Source organism: Tamandua tetradactyla, chromosome 11 (genome assembly GCF_023851605.1).
Source record: "Tamandua tetradactyla isolate mTamTet1 chromosome 11, mTamTet1.pri, whole genome shotgun sequence".
Lineage (NCBI taxonomy): Eukaryota > Metazoa > Chordata > Mammalia > Pilosa > Myrmecophagidae > Tamandua > Tamandua tetradactyla.
In genome coordinates this window covers 80,873,956-80,892,555 of record NC_135337.1, presented here as the reverse complement: position 1 = coordinate 80,892,555, position 18,600 = coordinate 80,873,956, and the positions used below count along the sequence as shown (strand labels likewise).

The 18,600-nt window shown below is 54.2% G+C and overlaps 1 protein-coding gene across 4 annotated transcripts in view; it reads right to left on the bottom strand.

The window, feature by feature from the left end:
• The window catches only part of MOB3A (MOB kinase activator 3A), a 32,107-nt gene that overhangs the window by 7,315 nt on the left and 6,192 nt on the right, over positions 1 to 18,600 (bottom strand). For 2 of the 4 annotated variants that reach the window (XM_077121263.1, XM_077121260.1), the window contains exons 1-2: positions 13,171 to 13,451; positions 6,443 to 6,927 (exon numbers count right to left, since the gene is read on the bottom strand). In XM_077121263.1, coding sequence (XP_076977378.1) covers positions 6,443 to 6,863 — 421 coding nt within the window. In that variant the 5' untranslated portion in view covers positions 6,864 to 6,927; positions 13,171 to 13,451. Of the gene's footprint in view, positions 1 to 6,442; positions 6,928 to 13,170; positions 13,452 to 18,600 lie in introns of those variants that run through there. The other 2 variants (XM_077121261.1, XM_077121262.1) reach the window with 1 other exon arrangement.

Sequence of the window (18,600 nt, the reverse complement as noted above, 5' to 3'; positions counted from 1 at the left end):
CATTCATGATACTCCGGGACCCTCACCACCTTCTGTTAATAAAACTTCCCCAGCTCTCCACACAGAAACCCTCTCCCCATTCTGTAGTAATCCCCCCTGCCCTCAGCAATCTGTACTCTCCTTTCTGTCTCTGTGAGCTTGTACATTCTCTGATGTCTCCTTCATAGTTCTGAGGCTTAGATTTAATGTCCTAAATCCATGACGGTCCCTTTTGCTTTGATGCCAGTTTGGTACCAATGATTTATACACACCCGTACACATTCGGTTCCCAACCCCGTCTGTCCCCCACTTTTATGTGGTTCTTGTCACACTTTACATGTTTTTACATTATGAGTCTCAAACCACTGGCTTCTCATTGCATTTTTTTTTTTTTAAACATGGGCAGACACTGGGAATCGAACCTGGGTCTCCAGTCTGGCAGGCGAGAACTCTGCCACTGAGCCACCATGGCCCACCCTTCTCATCTGTCTTTTAGTTCCTGGAGGAGGTAAAAAGTGGAGTTACAACCCCAAAACACAGGTGTACCGGCAGCTGGCAGGAGACTGCCCTGCACTCCGCTCTGTGCTTATCCTCTCAAAATACCCCAGTAGCCTCCAAACACACCTGTTTTTTTCCTGGAGAAATCGCAGGTGTTTGGCAAGACACCAGTCCGTCTCCCTGACCCTGGGATCTGGGCGGTGAGATGCTGTGAAACCCAAGGGGACTGCAGGAGAAGGGGGCCATGACAGCCCACCCAGACAGAACAGACATGGGAAACCACCTCGGCTGTGCAGGAATGGTGCGGGTCAATGGTGCGGGTCTCCCCTCCGCCCTACAGCCTACCTGTGCCTTTTTTTTCTTTTTGTATGCTGTATGGCAGGGGTCACATTTCATTCTTTTTCCAAGTGAGTATCCCCTTTTTGCAGCACCGTTTGTTGAATTTTTTGTTTGCTTTCTCGTTTGTGTGTTTGCTTGTTTCTTTGGGTGGGGGGAAGTGCATGGGCTGGGAATCGAACCCGGGTCTCCTGCATGGTGGGAGAGAATTCTACCGCTGAGCCACCCGCATGCACCCCTGCTGGTGCCTTTTAAAAAAGAGCCATTGTGCTGTCTCTGGGAGCATTTTCCCTGCTGTCTCATTAGAGAAGTTGCTAGAAGGTAATTGCAACCCTTTTCCTCATGGGAGGAGTCCGAGGATGGGTTTCAGGCAGGACTTGAGTGGAGGAGAAGGGAACAGCTTCCAGGATTTTTATCATAAGACATCGAGGATCAAATGGGCTCAGTTTTGTTCTCCATTTTCCTTATCCATGAAAGGAGGTAGGTTCAACCCCTTTGAAAGGAAGAAAACGAATGCAAAAACTTGACTTCAAAATGAGGGAGCAGATAAGAGTACAGAAAAATCAAGAGGGGTTGGAAGCTAAATCAGGGAAAAGTTCAACCTATAAGGGGATATTTGTTTGTTGGAAAATGTCTGTCCTTTACTTCTAGCCTTGTAAAACTCGGTACAGAATTCAAGGTTGGCAGCTTTTTTCCTTCCCCCCAATTAAGGTGTTACTCCACCATCTTCTGATTTCCATCGTGGCAGCTGGTAAGTCGCTGGCATTCACTATACTGTTTCTCCGAAGATCCCTATGTCTTCTCTGGCTGCTCTTAGGTTTCCCTCATCATCTTTGATGCCCCGTGGTTTTGGGGCGTTTTGCTCAAGCCTGGATTTCTTTTTCATTTATCCTGCCTTTGAGTCATTGGGGATCTTGAATTTGTAGACTGAATCACTTTTGGTAAATTTCCAGCCATCATTTCTTCAGATATTGCCCTGCCTCATACTCCAACTTCCTCTCCTTCTGGAAGCTGAGTGAGACGCACCCATCATGTCTCTTAGCTTCTTTTCCGTGTTTCCCATCTTTCAGTCTCTCTGTGCTGTGCTCTCGCTATCATCCCTCCTGCACCATCTTCTGGTTATTGGATTCCCTTGGGGTCCCAGCTCTGGATTTCCCTCTGTGATTGTATCCCAGCCTCCGCTTTCTGTCCCTCTCGTCCTGCAAGGCCAAGTTTGCTCGCGTGGGCCATCATGCTTCAAGAGGCTTCAGTGCCCTCCTTACATTGCAGCTTGAGAATTCTTAACCACGGTCTCAGCATGTCGAGGCTGTCATGGGTTTAGGAAATATCCTGGCCAGCATTTTTAGCTGTTTTTATAGGGAGGGTTGGTCCAAATACTCCAGCTCCTTGAAAGGAGAGAAAGCAGCGTTGGGAGCGCATCTTCGCTAAGTGAATAAAGGAACTCGATTTCAAGAGCTTGAGGTCTGCAGGCACAGGCCTGCCCGTACTACACCCCGTGGAAGCAGAATGTGGTAAATTGCAGAAGAGCAAATCAAAGAGAGGAAGAAGGAACCGAGATGCTGGTTTGCCACAAATAGAAAACTAGAATCATGTGATGCTCACACACACAGGACCGAGCACGCTCCGGAACCGGACTCGTATGTGGAAGTAAGGGCCAGAAATGCTTGCTGCCAGGCTGCAAGGGAATGGCACGCCAGGCAGGGCTGCACAAGCAAAGGGTGCCTGCGTTCTAAAAGAACCTGAATAAGGGAGGAGAAGGGAAGGCGGACGAGGCAATATTGAGAACCAAAGGAAATACATGGTTAGTGGCGAATATTTGTAAAATATTGAAAGCCAAAAAAAAGCTCAGAAGTCTCTGGTTGGTGGGGGCTAGGGCTGGGCCGACTACAGAGGGGTCATCTGAGGCGACGGAAATTTCTCAGTCGTGGTGCTGGCAGGACCAGTGAGCGGCCACTTGGCTCTGCTGGGACGTCACTGTCACCCAAGAATACCAGATACAACCATCACGCCGGCCATGGGCAGTGACACCGACGTAAAAAAGACAGAAAGGGAGACGCGGTTGGGCTGATTTCTATGGACCCTAGAAAAGCGATGTTTTCATCCTAATCCCATTTTGTAAAGGCAGCCGATTCTTCTAATCCCTATTCAGCATTGCATGTTTGAAACTGTCATCAGATCATCTCCCTGGAGATGTGATTTAATCAAGAGTGGCTGTTAAACTGGATTAGGTGACGACATGTCTCCACCCATATGGGTGGGTCTTGATTAGTTTCTGAAGTCCTATAAAAGAGGAAACATTTTGGAGAATGAGAGATTCAGAGCGAGCAGAGCAGAATGATGCAGCCACGAGAAGCAGAGTCCACCAGCCAGCGACCTTTGGAGATGAAGAAGGAAAATGCCTCCCGGGGAGCTTCATGAAACAGGAAGCCAGGAGATGAAGCTAGCAGATGACGCCATGTCCGCCATGTGCCCTTCCAGATGAGAGAGGAACCCTGACTGTGTTTACCATGTGCCTTCTCATTTGAAAGAGAAACCCTGGACTTTATCGGCCTTCTTGAATCAAGGTATCTTTCCCTGGATGCCTTAGATTGGACATTTCTATAGACTTGCTTTAATCGGGACATTTTCATGGCCTTAGAACTGTAAACTAGCAACTTATTAAATTCTCCCTTTTAAAAGCCATTCCGTTTCTGGTATATCACATTCTGGAAGCTAGCAAACTAGAACAGCAGTGATGTCAAAGTGGAAAAGAGGGAACGAGGGCCCCCTCCCCCCGCAATCTACAGCAGGGAAGGCAGATGTGTGCTGAGGGTGGGGCGCCTTGGGAGAGCGGCAAAGAAGGGGTTTTCCTTGGGGGGCAGCGCCCTAGGGTCACTACAGGCTACTGGGGGGAGGCTTGGGGGTGTGGGGAGCCCACAGCTGGTGCCCATGGTCTCCAGGGGGCTGGGCGACCGAGGAGGATGTCCCCAGGCTTTGGGTTCAGAGGTGACGGAGCAGCAGGTATGAGTTCAGGTGGAGCTCGTCCCAGCCGCCACGGGGCATGTCCTCACTGAGGTGGAAGACAGGGTGCGGGGGTGTGGGGAACCCAGGCCCAAAGCCCCACCTCTAGGCGTGTGACCCAGGAGGCATTGGGTTCTCAGTCTCGGCACGGCTGACATCGGCTGGGTCGTTCTCTGGGGTGGGGGCGTCCTGGGCCCTGGGGGGTGCCGAGCAGCCTCCCTGGGCTCCCCCAACTCGATGCCAGCCGCCCCGCTTTCCCAGCCATGATCCCACAGGTGTCCCCGAGAGCAATCAAAGAGCCAACAACAATTAAATGCAACGCATGACCCTGGGCGGGACCTAACAAGGGAGGGGAAAAGGCTCAAAGGGGCAATACTGGGACACCTGAAAAATCGGAATTGAGACAACCAGCTTTGTATCAATGTCAAATTTCTTGAACTTGATACCTGCACTTGAGCTGCTTACAGCTGTGAATGTCCTTGTTCTTAGGAAATGTCCATGGAAGTAGGATGTGTTCAAGGGGCACAATTGCACAACTTAACACGCAAGTGTTTAGAAGATGAATTGACAAATAGATACAGACAGATAGAGATGGATGGATGGGTAGGTAGACAGACAGACATAGGTAGATAAAATGATGCATCCAAGATGGCAAAAAGCTAAAATTGGCAGATCTGGGTATATGGGGTTCTCTGTAGGGGGTTTGTATTATTTGTGCAACTGTTCCATAAGTTTGAAGATATTTTAGATCAAAAGCTTTTTTTTTTTTTTTAAATGTTCCCAGACACTGCCAAGCATCCCCAGGGGGCAAAGTTGCCCCCAGGTGAGAGCCCCTGGGCTAGACCGGCAGGAATGTGGTCAGCACATGATATAGACAGGAAAGGGAGAACAAAAGCCCCCCACTGCCCCCCGCTCCCAGGGGCCGCCTGGGCTTCAGGGGGGCTCAGAAAGCCAAGTGACCAGCTCTGGGTCTGAGCACCAGGACTGTGGGGCACAGGGCACGGGACACTGGCGACAAGCCCAGGGCCAACCTGCCCAGACCGGGAAGGGGAGCTGGAGCACGGCATAGCTCAGGGGAATGCAGTGTCTCACACCTGCCTCCTGCCCTCCGGTACCCCCCGCTGGGGCATGGCTCCTGGGACTGCTGTGCGCAGCAAAGGGAAGTGTTGGGAGCAGATCTGGAGAGAAATGCCAATCGGACCACAGGTGACCCCAGTGGACCCCGTGAGGATGGCTAGAGTTGGACAGACAGACAATAGTTGAGTATTGGCAAGGCAGAGGGCAATCGCATCCCGTCCACCGTGGCTGGGGACGTGCGAGGTGCCCAGTGTGGGAAACACTCTGAAAGTTCCCGAAAATGTTAAACAAAGGACTTTGGCAATTACAACTCTTGGCAGCAACCCAAGGGAAACGATTACACACATCTGCACAAACAGTTGTACACGCGCATTCACAGCCGCGTGGCTCGCCAGAGCCAAAATGTGGCAATAGTCCAAACATCTCTCCCCAGGCGGACAGATAAGCCACATGTGGTCTAAACGTACAAGGGAAGACTATTTGGCCGTGGTCAGAATGAAGTCCTGTGGGTCATGGGACAATACAGGTGAACCTTGTTTTCCAGTTCCTACCAATCAGCTGACCTTAAGTTGGAGAGACTCCCCCCTCCATAATGTGGGGGGCCATGTGCAATCAGCTGAAGGCCTTCAGTGCCAAAACAGAGGGCTCCCAGAGAGGAAGGAATTCTCTCTCAAGGCTGTACTCCGACTCTTGTCTGAATTTTATAGCCCGCTGGCCTCCCATACACTAAGGGTCTCAGAATTGTCAATTTCCATAATCACGTGAGCCAATTCCTTAAAATCAATCTCTTTATTTTTAGTCTTTTTATTTATTTATTTATTTATTTATTTATTTATTTATTTATTTTTTACATGGGCAGGCACCAGGAATCTAACCCGGGTCCTCTGGCATGGCAGGCAAGCGTTCTTGCTGCTGAGCCACTGTGGCCCAATCTCTTTATTTTTAAATAATATATTCGATTAGCTCCGTTATTCAGGAGAGGCTGTAACTGATAGAGATTCTGGATGAAACAAGCCACAAAAGGCCATATAGTATCTGGTCCCATTCCTAGGAAATGTCCAGAAAAAAGGCAATTCCTTGGAGATCGAAAGTAGATTAGTGGTTGCCCAGGGCTTGGGGGGGTTGGGAAGGAGAAATGGGGTGGGGGGAGAGGGAAACGAACGCTGATGGGTACGAGGCTTGTTTTTGGGGTGCTGGGAATGTTCTACCATTTATTAGGATGATGTTGTATGGCTCTGCGGACACAGTTGGCGGCGACTATTTGTAAAATATTGAAATATTTGAGAATTATCGCTAAAATTGTTTGACTTGGGGACTCCAAACGGGGGAACAACATGGGATGTGAATTCCACCTCGATAAAGCTGTCATTCACAAAACTAAAATAAAATAAAACGAAAGCGTGTGCCAGGCCCCAGTTTCTGTCCTCTGACTCGGCCTGTGCCAGGGCCCCTGTGTCCCTGGGGACAGCAAGAGGGGTGGACTCCCCCCACCAGGAGGGGCGAGGGAAGCCCCGAGGATGGGGTCCGAGCGGCCTGGCCCGGCCCGACTCACCGACGCTGGTAGGGAAGACGTCCTCATTGTTGATTTGCAGCTCGATCCAGTCCATGAGCTGGTCCATATACTGGGGGGCGGACAGCGCCGTGGGCTTCCGGAACTTGTGCTCGTCCTGCCAGCGGTACTCGTACTTGGGGCCCCCCGACATGATGGGGCAGGAGCGCTCGGTGCAGCCGTCGCTGATGGTGCCGTAGATGAGGTTGATGCGGTTGAAGAAGTCCACCACGTGCACAGCCACCCAGTCGTGCAGGTCCTCGCCGGGCGGCAGCTGCACAGCCAGCTTCAGGTCCAGCCCCGCGTTCAGGGACGCCTGGGCCCGCTTGTGCAGCTCGAAGCGCTGCGTGCCCGGCTCGAACTTACGTTTGGGCCGGAACGTCTTGTCCTTGTTGAAGACCTGCTTGAGGAACGGGTTGGCCATGGTGACACTGGGGCCCCCTGCTTCGGGCCGCCTGCTGGGGTCCCCCCCAGGCTCCTCGTCCTGCCTGAAAGGGAAAACGGGGATTGTCAGGACCAGGCATTCGGGGCGCTTCTGGGGCTTCCAGGCCACCCCATGGGCAGTGGGCCCCTTGTGGCCCTTCCTGACCACCTGAGAAAGAAGACCCCGAGAGCCGGGGCTTCCGGCACAGGCTTCCCGGGGCCCTTCGTAGGGAGCGTGTGAACGCAGGTGCCGGAATATGGGCTGAGGGTGGCCGTGGTGGGGTCTGCCGTAATGACACCCCATGTCCCTGGTTCCTGGCACCTGGGGATGCCACCTGGCTTGGGGAGGGGTCTCTGGTGACGTGGTGATGAGCTCATCCTGGATACGCAGTGGGCCTGAAACCCAACGCCCAGTTCCTCACTGGAGGCAAACTCACGTCGGACAGACAGCAGCGGGATGTGGCTGCAAGCCAAGGACTGCCAGGGGCCCCCAGGGCCAGGAGACGCAGGGGAGGGACTCTCCATGGAGCCTGCTCAGCTGACGTGGGGATTTCAGGCTTGTGGGCCCCTGCACCACGAGAATCCACTTCTGTGGGTCTCGTTAGGGGCCCACTGGCTGCAAAGCCCGGTTCCCCCACCCAGACTGAGGGTCGTGAGGGGTCCTTCTCCTCCAGCCGTGGCCCCAGTCCCAAAGCTGTGGGGCCTCTGGGTGGGGGTATAGGGTTTGGAGGGCCACGTTGGGGGCACCTCCCCATCCCCATCAAGCTGAGGCCACCCCAGTTGCCACAGCTAGGACCTTCAGAAGTGAATCTGTCCACCAGTCTGTCTGTCTGCCTCTCCTTCTGGAGTTCCCCCACCTCATTCCCGAGCAGGCCACATACTCTTGTGCCCATCCACGTCAAGTTCCTCCCATGTGTGGCGCCACCCATCCGCATCAAAGGAACAGGTGTGTCCCCCAGGCACGGGAATGAGGAAGTGGCCATGCCCGGCTTCTCCCAGGGCCTCCATTCCCCTGTTCATCCCCGTGCGTGGGGACAATGGAGAATCAGAGCTGTGGCATCCAGAGGGGGCAGAGGCGGGGCGGGAGGGAGTGCAGGGTCCTGTGTTGCTCACTGCCTGCATCTGCCCGCTCTCGTCCCGTCCTGACGCGCTGGCCACACGCCCCCCACCCCACCCCGGCCGCGGCCCCTGCGACCCCCTGAGGCCCTCTGCTCCCCGGGTGGCACCGCCCAAGCCCATCCACCCACCTCGGTGCCACTGGGGGCCTGGGACTGGCAGCCACCCAGCAGAGGCCATGCTGCCCTGGGGACCCGTGGGGACTGGCAGGGGCTCCTTGGGGGTCTGTGGGGGGCCCCCGTGGGGATTCCCCCGTGGGGTCTGTGTGGGGTTTCCCCTGGGGGGTCCGTGTGGGGTTCCCCTGGGGGGGTCCATGTGGGGTTTCCCCTGGGGGGGCCCCAGCGCAGCACGAGCACTTGGGGGCCCACAGAAAGGAAGCGGCGGGAAGGGGAAGTGCCGAGCTGGAAGGAGGACGTAGAATCGGAGGCCGCCTGTGTCCACCCTGGCCTGGGGCTCGGCCATGTTGCCCTCTCCCCCACACACTTCTAACAGCGCCCTGTGGCGTGGTGAGACCCCCCCAACTGGAGGCGTCCTCTCGGCTGCGGATGGACGCGCAAGGCCCTACAGGGGAGCCATGTCCACACACAATGACCATGGATCCTGTGGCATAAACCACACAAGCGTGCTTTCCTACCATTCTGGGGGTCAGGACCCCTAAAAGGCCACACTGGACTAAAATCGAGGTGCTGCAGGGCTGTCTCCAGGGGAGGCCCAGCTTCTTGGGGCCTCCACCTGCAGGGCAGGCAGCGAGAACCGCCTCTCTAACACCGCCCCTCCTGTAAGGGCCCTGGGGTGTCCTCAGGCCCCACTTCAAGGCCCCTCGCTAATCCCGCCGGCCAGGGAACCACTGTGCCATGCGAGGTCCCAGGATGAGGACGCGAGTGTTCCCCCTCTGCCCCCCACTAGCCCCTCAGCTCTGAGCCCTCAGCATCTTTGGGGGGAGGGCAGGGGAGGGAGATGCAGGGGACCTGCGGGCACTCTGCCCCCACACAGAACAGCAGACAGTGTCTGGTGACATCTGTGGGTGGCATGACTACGGGGTGCTGCTAGCATCAGGTGGGGGGAGCCCAGAGAGGCTGCTCACACCCCCCAGTGCCCAGGACGCCCCCACCCCAACAGTCAAACTGGACCCAATGTCACAGGTGCCCAACAGGCCTGGGCCTGGGCGCGGGACCCGGCTTCCTGATGCACCCAACCTGGGGCCCTGCTGCTTCCAAGCGAAGCCCACCCACCCTGGGTGCTAGGGGACCAGGCCAACCCCCCAGGAGTGGAGCCCATGCACATCTGCGGGACGGTGGTTGAAGCCGGGGTACCCTGGGGTCACACCAGCCACGTGATGGCCACGGCATGGCTCCCTGCAGCCCGTCACCTTAGTTCAGGAAGCTTGGGGACCCCGCAGTCCTGGCTCCTGGGACGAGCCAGCTCAGGTGGGCCCCTATGCTCCCATCTCTGGGCTTGCAGGGGGTCCCCAATCTGCCCGGCCTCCAGGGAGGGAAAGAAGGCAGGGGTCCCAAACGCACCTCCCCAGGGAGCGCCGAGACTGGCTCGGCCTTCCAGAAGCCTTCGAGGTAGTTCTGGAGACAAGATGCAATGATATGACATGCAGAAATGAAGGTTCTCTCCCGGGGCTGACTCTGCCTGGGACACTGGCCATGCCTGGAGACAGCTGTGGTCATCATGGCTGGGGACAGGGTGCTGCTGGCCTTGAGGGGGGCCCCCACCCTCGGGGGAGCCAAGACCAGTGCAGACCACAAGAAGTTTAAGAATGTAAAAGAAAGGGGCCATGTGGCCTATGGGGAGATGGGCTCCGAGTGGGACCCTGGGGTTGCTGGAGGGGACAAGTTCAGCAAGACAGGAGAGGGACAGCTGAGGAAGCCCCCTGCTTCTGCCTCTCTCTGCACCTCATCCTGGCCACAGCGTCACCCCCGCCCTGGCCACTAGAACAGTCCTGGGGTCCTGGCTGAGCTCGCAGAGGTGGCCACAACCACCTGTGTGGCGGTGAGGTCAGGGGACGGGCTTGGCTGATGCGGGGGCCCCAAAGATGCCCGCAGCCTAATTTCTGGGCGTCTGGCTGTGTGTCTCCCCACACGCTAAGGGGCTACGCAGACGGGGTTAGCAAAGACGGCATGGGGGATGGTCCCAGGCCATGAGACAGACTCGACGTGGCACCAACCGCACAAAACTCAGGGCCTGAGACCCCGGGGCTGGAAGAGCCGACCCAAGACACGTGTGGGGGATGGGAACGGCCCGTTGCCATTAAGAGACCCCTGAACCCCTTAATAGGGCGTCTGTAATTGAACAGACAGGCGCTGACAGGTGCAGCAAGGATGTGGAGAAATGGGACCCTTTGGACGTTGCTGATGGGGTGTAAAATGTACAAGGGCTGTGGGGAAAAGCCTGGAGGCTCCGCAAAACATGAAACAGAGATTTGGACAGGTATCTGGGCAGCAGTTTCACCGCAGTCTCACTCCCCAGAGCCAGCCAGGTGTCTGTCAACAGATGACAGACAAGCAGCACTGGGTCCATCAGGGCAAGGGAATATTACTCGGCCATGAAAAGAAAGGACATTCTCAAGCCTACTTAAAATTAGGCCTAAGAGTCACCCCCAAGAGAGCCTCTTTCGTTGCTCAGATGTGGCCTCTCTCTCCAGCCAACACAACAAGCAAACTCACCACCCTCCCCTTGTCTACATGGGACATGACTCCCAGGGGTGTGGACCTTCCTGGCCACGTGAGACAGAAATCCTAGATTGAGCTGAGATTCAGTGTCAAGGGATTGAGAAAAACCCTAGAATGAGCTGAGACTCAGCATCAAGGGACTGAGCAAACCTTCTCGACCAAAAGGGGGAAGAGTGAAATGAGACAAAGTGTCAATGGCTGAGAGATTCCAAACGGAGTCGAGAGGCTACCCTGGAGGTTATTCTTATGCATTAAGTAGATATCACCTTGTTATTCAAGATGTAGTGGAGAGGCTGGAGGAAAGTGTCTGAAACTGTAGGGCTGTGTTTCCAGTAGCCATGTTTCTTGAAGATGATTGTATAATGATATAGCTTTCACAAGGTGACTGTGTGATTGTGAAAACCTTGTGTCTGATGCTCCTTTTATCTATCTTGTCAACAGACGAGTAGAACATACGAAACAAAAATAAATAATAGGAGGAACAGATGTTAAAATAAAAAAAAAGAAAGGGCATTCTGGTCTATGTGACAACACAGACGGACCCTGAAGATGTCGTGTTGAGTGAAAGAAGACGGACACGAAAGGACAGGTTCCACCTGGTTTCTCGTATATGAAATACTGAGAATGAGCAAATCCTGAGACAGGAAGTGGATCTGTGGTTGCGGGGGGCTGGGGGAGGGAAAATGCGGCTGACAGGTGATGGGCAGGGGCTCCTATTCAGGGTGATGGAAACGTTCTAGAATGGTGGTACAGGTGGCACAATTCTGTGGATGGGCAAAAAACCACTGACCCAGTCACCTGAAATGAGTGAACTGACCGGTACGGGAATTCCATCTCTGCAGAGCTGTCACCAACAACCGTGGATAGTGAATATAAAAATGTTCTTCCATGAAAAAAAACAACAAAACACAAACAAGCCGGTCCCAGGCACAGGGGAGCAGCTCCGGAGCCAGTTTCTTCTCAGGCTCAAACTGAGTGCAAACGCTATTTTTAAAATACTAGTACATACATACATACATACATACATATATATATATATATATATATATATATATATATGTATATTTTTTTCCACTGTGAAATGCAACACTACCAGAAAGGAAATAGGAAATAAAAGGGTGCAGTCTGAGGGCTTATGGGCCAGTGGACTTCCCGTGCTCCAGCCCCTCCAGGTGAAGGTAGGGTGCCCTGCACCCAGAGGCAGGAAGGAAGTGGCACCCTGGCCCTCCCCATCTCCAGAAATGCCTCAGCTTCCCCAAAGCCGCAGTGGGGCCCTTGGCTGCCCTGTCACTTCCTCTATTCCTGCCAACGTGAGGCCAGGGGCTCTGAGAGGAAAATAGTATCCCCGTTTTACAGATGGGGAAACTGAGGCCCAGGCAGACTCCCTCCACCTGGGTGCTATTGTAGGGCCTGGGCCCTACTCTGGGGTGGGGGCATCCAGGGCATTGGGGGGTGTTGAGCAGCCTCCCTGGGCTTCCCAACTTGATGCCAGCAGCTCCCTCCAATCTAGTGTGACAGCCACACATGTGCCCAGATGTCACCCACGTCCCCTGGGGGCCGAGTCACCCCAGGCAGATAATAACCGGCTACTATCTACCTTGCGATGATTACTTAACATTCAGGGTCTCAAGGCACCCGGCTCGAACCCTGGACCACAGGTGAAGCTGCCACCTGTGCCATCACGTCCTGGGCCTCCCCTTACGCTGAAGCCCCCTCCCTGCTGCACCCAGCGTCACGGTCATTTGGACACCCGTCTTGCCACACAGGGGGCTCATGTGAGACCCCCAGACCCCTGTCCCCCAGACGTGGTGGGCACGGAGTGGACACCAGGACCATGAGAAGTGACCCAGGCCCGGGTGCCCCAGACTTGGGCCGGCCTGGGAAGCGCCTGGTGGAATGGGGTGGCCCGTCCTCGGACTCTCCTGGGGCAGGGCAGGTGGACGGTGCTGGACTTGCAAGGCTGGGAGGGGACAGCCCCCATGGTCACTCCAGCCCTGGGCCTTCCAGGGGACTGCTCTGGGCCTCCCCCCACCCCCTACTTTTCCGTTGAAGGCAAAGGAGCGAGCGGAAGGGAACTGTGGCCGTGGGCCACCTCCCCACGCAACCCTGGGACCCCTGCCCCAAGTGGCCACTCCCTCGGGCTGCCCTCTGTGGTTCGGGGCCACCGGGCCTCCAAACACGACCCGGGATGGGACAGGCCCGGGGCAGCCCTGGCCAGGCCAAACCCAGAGGGCTTGTCCTTTTCCGCGTCCCTTTATCCCCACCAGCGGTGTTTTGAAAGAGAAACTAGAAAATGGGGTGAGGTGGTGGGGAGGAATTTTTTTTTTTTTTAATAAGTGGAAGTAATTACTTTCTGGAAGAATTTCCTGGCTGTTGGGAGTTCCCATCAAATGCAAACAGTTTCCTACCAGGAACAAGGCCAGGTTTCCCGGGCCGAGGGCTGACCAGCCGGAGTGGGGTGGGGTCCCCGGAAGACAACACCGTCCCCCATCACTGTCCCCCAAGTCCCATTACCGTTTCCGGGGTCCCTTGTTCTCGGCTCTTCTCAGAACGCTTCCAAGGGGAGCGTGGGAAAGACACGCTCAGATGGAACCCCCGAATCCGGAGCGGATGCCTTGCTAACTACCTCATTCTAGAAACTTCCAGAGTGACAGAAGGTAACGATGACAACGTCCTCGGCCCCAACGCACACGCACTCAGTTTTGTTTTGTCTTGTCTTGTTTTTTTCTTTGTCAAAACAGAACAAAACCGCAGTTCCTTCAAGCAGCAGCCACCGCAGCAGGCCAGGCCCCCGCCCCCACCCCCATCCGGGGCACAAACACGCCCGCCCGCCCTGGCCCGCTTCCTTCCAGCCTCCCGGGACGTGGCCGCCAGAGGGCCCAGCCCCTGCTTGCCCGCCGGCTGCACATTTTTACTCTACGATATGGGCCTGGCCCCCACGCAGCCAGCCCCCACCAATGGATGTGGGTTCCTGGCAAGGGTGGGTTTTGTTCTACTCCAGCTTTGGTTCCTTTTCTGACTCCTTCGGTGAAGGCAGAGAGCCGGGGTGGGGTGGGAGAGACTGTCGAGGCCCCCGGCTGGTTCTCTAGCCTTTTTTTAGAGTTTACCAGTAGGTAAACTCTTTTAATTTTAGTGATATATAATCACGCGCCATAAACGTCACCCCTTTAGAGGGTACGATTCAGTGGTTTTAGTCTAGTCACTGAAGTGTGCAAGCATCGCTTAGTTCCGGAACGTTCTTGTCACCCTGAAAAGAAACTCTGAGCCCAAGAGTGGTCACCCCATCCCTAACCTCGGTGACCTTTGACCTGTGCTTTGTCCCTATGCCCTGGCTCCCACCAGCCCATGGCGGGGGGACGGCTTCTGAGGGGACCCCATGCCCAGCTCATCTCAGGCCACCAGGCGGAAGCTCTGGGCTTGGGCTCAGGTCTCGGGGGGGGACTTCCCTGAGCTGGCAAACCAAGTCACAGTCCCTGCTTCTCGGGGGCCTCCGAGCGCTTCCTGGCGGGTGGGCCCCCCAGCATCACTGCCCACTCCCTGCACTCTCTACCTTGGGCCTTGAAAGGCATCAGGAGGCTGAGTCGGGGGACCCCCTGTGCGCCCCCCCACCCCCCACAGGTCTCCGTGTCTTTCCTGCCCACCGGGGTTCATGCCCCTTGCCTGGATCTGGGGGGCCCCCCAGAGCTGGAGACTCCCTCCAGGCATGCAAGGGTGCAGGAGAGGCGTCACCCCCGAGGGAGAGGGATGTACTGTCTGCTTGTCTGCTCCGACTGACACCCACAGGAGGCAGGGACCCAGGCAGGTGCCGGGGAGAGGAGGCCAGTGAGTGTGTATGTGTGTCAGTGTGAGTCTGTGTCTGTTATGTCGGTGTTACAGATGCGTGATTGCCGTGTGCTTCCTAGCCCTGTGCTTGCTTGAGTTTGTGGGTTTAGGTGTTACATGTGTGAGCTGGTGTGCGTGTTGGAGGTGTGTTTGCGCATGTGCTGTGTGTGAGGGTCTGTGTGTTCATGCTTGCTGCATGTGTGAGTTTTGCATACATTGTGTTTGTGTGTGCTTGTGTATTGCATGCGTGAGTTTTGTGCATTTTGTGTTTGTGTGTGTGTGAGCTAGTGCATGCGTGTTGCATGCGTGAGTTGTGTGGTTGTTTGTGTGCGTGGCATGTGTGAGTCCATGCGTGCATGTTGCATGTGTGAGTTGTGTGGCTGTGTGTGTGTGTGGCGTGTGCGAGTTCGGGCGTGTGTGCTGCAGGTTTGAGTTGTGTGGCTGTGTGTGTATGTGCGCACGTGGGGGGGGGCCTCTGATGGACCCTAAGGGTACTGACCACCCCCTGCTAGCAGGCCTGGAAGAAGGCCCGGGTTCCAACGCCCCCCCACAGAGCAGGGCCCCCCCCACTCTGAATTCCCCCCTCCCCAGTCAGGGCGGCCCCTGAAACCACGGCGGAGGAGGAGCCCCCTCCCCTGGTCGGCGCCAGCTCTGACGCTGCCGGAAATGTGGCATACGTGCATGACAAATGTTCCGCATCCGTGCAACGTGGCGGGGGTGCGGTGACGTCTGGGAAGACTGTATTTTACACATGACCGTTTTGCAAACCCACAACTTCTCTAATTAAAAAAAAAAATTATTTAAAATGTTCTTTTTTAAATGTAAAAAGCATTCCTTTTAGCCTGCAGGTTAGACGAACCCAGGAGGCGAGACGCCCAGGGCTGTGCCATGCTGAGTCTCGGGCGGAGCGCGTGCACTGGGGCCCACCGAGGCACGGTTCACCACATACAAAAGGTGGTAGCACCCAAGTGTCCGCCACAGATGACAGGGAAACAGAATGCAGCCCATCGAGTCCGTGGAATATTATTCAGCCATGAAAAAGGAAGGAAATTCTGTTCCATGTGGTGACGCGGATGATCCGTGAGATGTCATGTAGCGTGAAACAAAGCTAGACCCAAAAGGAAGACGTCCCGTGATTCCACTTCTAGGAAATACGGAGAAGAGGCTACGGGGGCCGGGGGAGTTTAATGCTTAAATGGGACGGAGTTTCTGTTTGGGGTGAGGGGAAAGATTTGGGCATGGTGGCGTGACCTGGTGAGTATAGCTGACACCATGGACTCGATGCCTGCAGGCGGCTGCGACGGGAAATGCTGTGCTGTATATGCCGCCACGATAACGAGAAGATTAAAAAAACATGCACAGACTGAGGTGACAGGTCCGGATACTGAGCAGGTAAAAGTTGGGGAGAAATGGCCAAGCGCCCCCAGAAGCAGAGGGTCCCGTCAGGCCAAGCTGCTTCGGGATATCGCAGCCGAGCCGGCCCGGCCGGGTTTTAAAGCCTCGAACACCAAGGAGGAGGGCAGGGCTGGGAGGGGGCGGCGGGGCCCACTTCAGTACTGGAGGTCCTGCGTCCTGGGATCACCCCAGGAACCTCCCCCCCACCAGGAGCCCCCCGGGCCTGGGAAAACCAGGGTGGCTCCCTGGGACACAGATTGTGGGTCAGCAGGCAACTGGGGGAGGCCAGTCGTTTTTCTGAGAAAATTGGAAACAAAACCCAAAACCTCGTACAGAGAGGGCGGCAACGAAGGAGCTAGAAGCCAGTGGACTCTCCCAAAGGGGCACGGAGGGGTGCAGGGGTTCATTCTGGCCTCAGGCGCCCCAAGAGGAAGAGGCAGGTTTGAGGGTCACTGGAGAAGTGGATGCCATAAAACCAGCTGGAGCCAGGGCCAGGGTTCCAGCTGTCTACCCCATCCCACCCCCGGCCACGGGATCTGGGAACAGGCTGCTAGCACCCCTGAGGGATTAGGGGCTTAGATGAAGTAACAGTGGGTGGCAATTCTGCATCCAGGGGACACTAAGAGACTTCTGGGGACATCTGTGGTTGTCACGACTGGGGAGGGGGCTGCTGTTGGCGTCGAATGTGGGGAGCCCAGGGAGACCACTCAGCACCCCCAATGCCCTGGACACCCCCCACCCCGGAGAACAACTCAGCCCCAGTGCCAGCCGGGCCATGTGGGAAACCCTCCCTGAGGGTCCCTGGCAGGGAGCAAACAGCAGCCCCTGAGTCCCCTTCGCTGCCGGGCAGGCACTGTGAATGAAACCTGCAGTTTCAACAAAGCAACAAAAAAAACACGTATGATATTTTCAGATAATGTTCAAAGTAAAGAAATGAAATATAAACGCTGCATCAAAGTCAAGAAGGCTGTGCAGGTTTGAAAGTATTATGTACCCCAGAAAAGCCATGTTTAATCCTGATCCAATCTTGTGGGGGCAGCCGCTTCTTTTAATCCTGATTCAACACTGCAGCCTGGAAAACCTGATTAGATTATCTCCATAGAGCTGTGGCGTACCCAATTGTGGGTGTGACCTTTGGATTAGATGGAGGGAGATGTGACTCCACCCATTCCAGGTGGGTCTTGATTAGTTTACTAGAGTCTTTAAAAGGGGGACACATTTTGGAGAAAGCTCAGAAATGACCGAGCCAACAGACACTTCAGAGCAGAGCTGACACAGATGCCGACACTTGGAAAACAGAGACACAGATGTCTGGAGATGCTTGGAGCCCAGCAGATGCTGCCATGAGATGTTAAGCAAGCCAGAGCCTGGAGAGAGCCAAGGGAAACCAGGTCTGGAGAAGCAAAGTGAGGAACCCCCACAGGGACAGAGGCTGAGAGCAACAGAGCCCAGGAGCAAGGGACCAGCAGATGCAGCCACGTGCCTTCCCAGCTGACAGAGGTTTCAGGACTCATTGGCTTTCTTTTAATTAAGGTGTCTTTCCCTGGATGCCTTAGTTTGGATAATTTTATAGGCTTAGAACTGTAGACTTGTAACTTCTTAAATTTCCTTTTTTTTTTTTTTTTTTTTTTTTTTATTAACGGAAAGAAAAAAAAGAAATTAACACAACATTTAGAAATCATACCATTCTACATATGCACTCAGTAATTCTTAACATCATCACATAGATGCATGATCATTGTTTCTTAGTACATTTGCATCAGTTTAGAGGAACTAGCAACACAACAGAAAAAGATATAAAATGTCAATATAAAGAAAAGAAATAAAAGTAGTAGTAATAGTAAAAAACAACAACAACAAACAAACCAACAAGCAAACAAAAACAAAAAAAAAACCCTATAGCTCAGATGCAGCTTCATTCAGTATTTTAACATGATTACTTTACAATTAGGTATTATTGTGCTGTCCATTTTTGAGTTTTTGTATCTAGTCCTGTTGCACAATCTGTATCCCTTCAGCTTCAATTACCCATTGTCTTACCCTGTTTCTAACTCCTGCTGAACTCTGTTACCAATGACATATTTCAAGTTTATTCTCGAATGTCCGTTCACAACAGTGGGACCATACAGTATTTGTCCTTTAGTTTTTGGCTGGATTCACTCAGCATAATATTCTCTAGGTCCATCCATGTTATTACATGGTTCACAAGTTTATCTTGTCTTAAAGCTGCATAATATTCCATCGTATGTATATACCACAGTTTGTTTAGCCACTCTTCTGTTGATGGAGATTTTGGCTGTTTCCATCTCTTTGCAATTGTAAATAACGCTGCTATAAACATTGGTGTGCAAATGTCCGTTTGTGTCTTTGCCCTTAAGTCCTTTGAGTAGATACCTAGCAATGGTATTGCTGGGTCGTATGGCAATTCTATATTCAGCTTTTTGAGGAACCGCCAAACTGCCTTCCACAGTGGTTGCACCCTTTGACATTCCCACCAACAGTGAATAAGTGTGCCTCTTTCTCCGCATCCTCTCCAGCACTTGTCATTTTCTGTTTTGTTGATAATGGCCATTCTGGTGGGTGTGAGATGATATCTCATTGTGGTTTTGATTTGCATTTCTCTAATGGCCAGGGACATTGAGCATCTCTTCATGTGCCTCTTGGCCATCCGTATTTCTTCTTCTGGTAGGTGTCTGTTTAAGTCTTTTTCCCATTTTGTAATTGGGT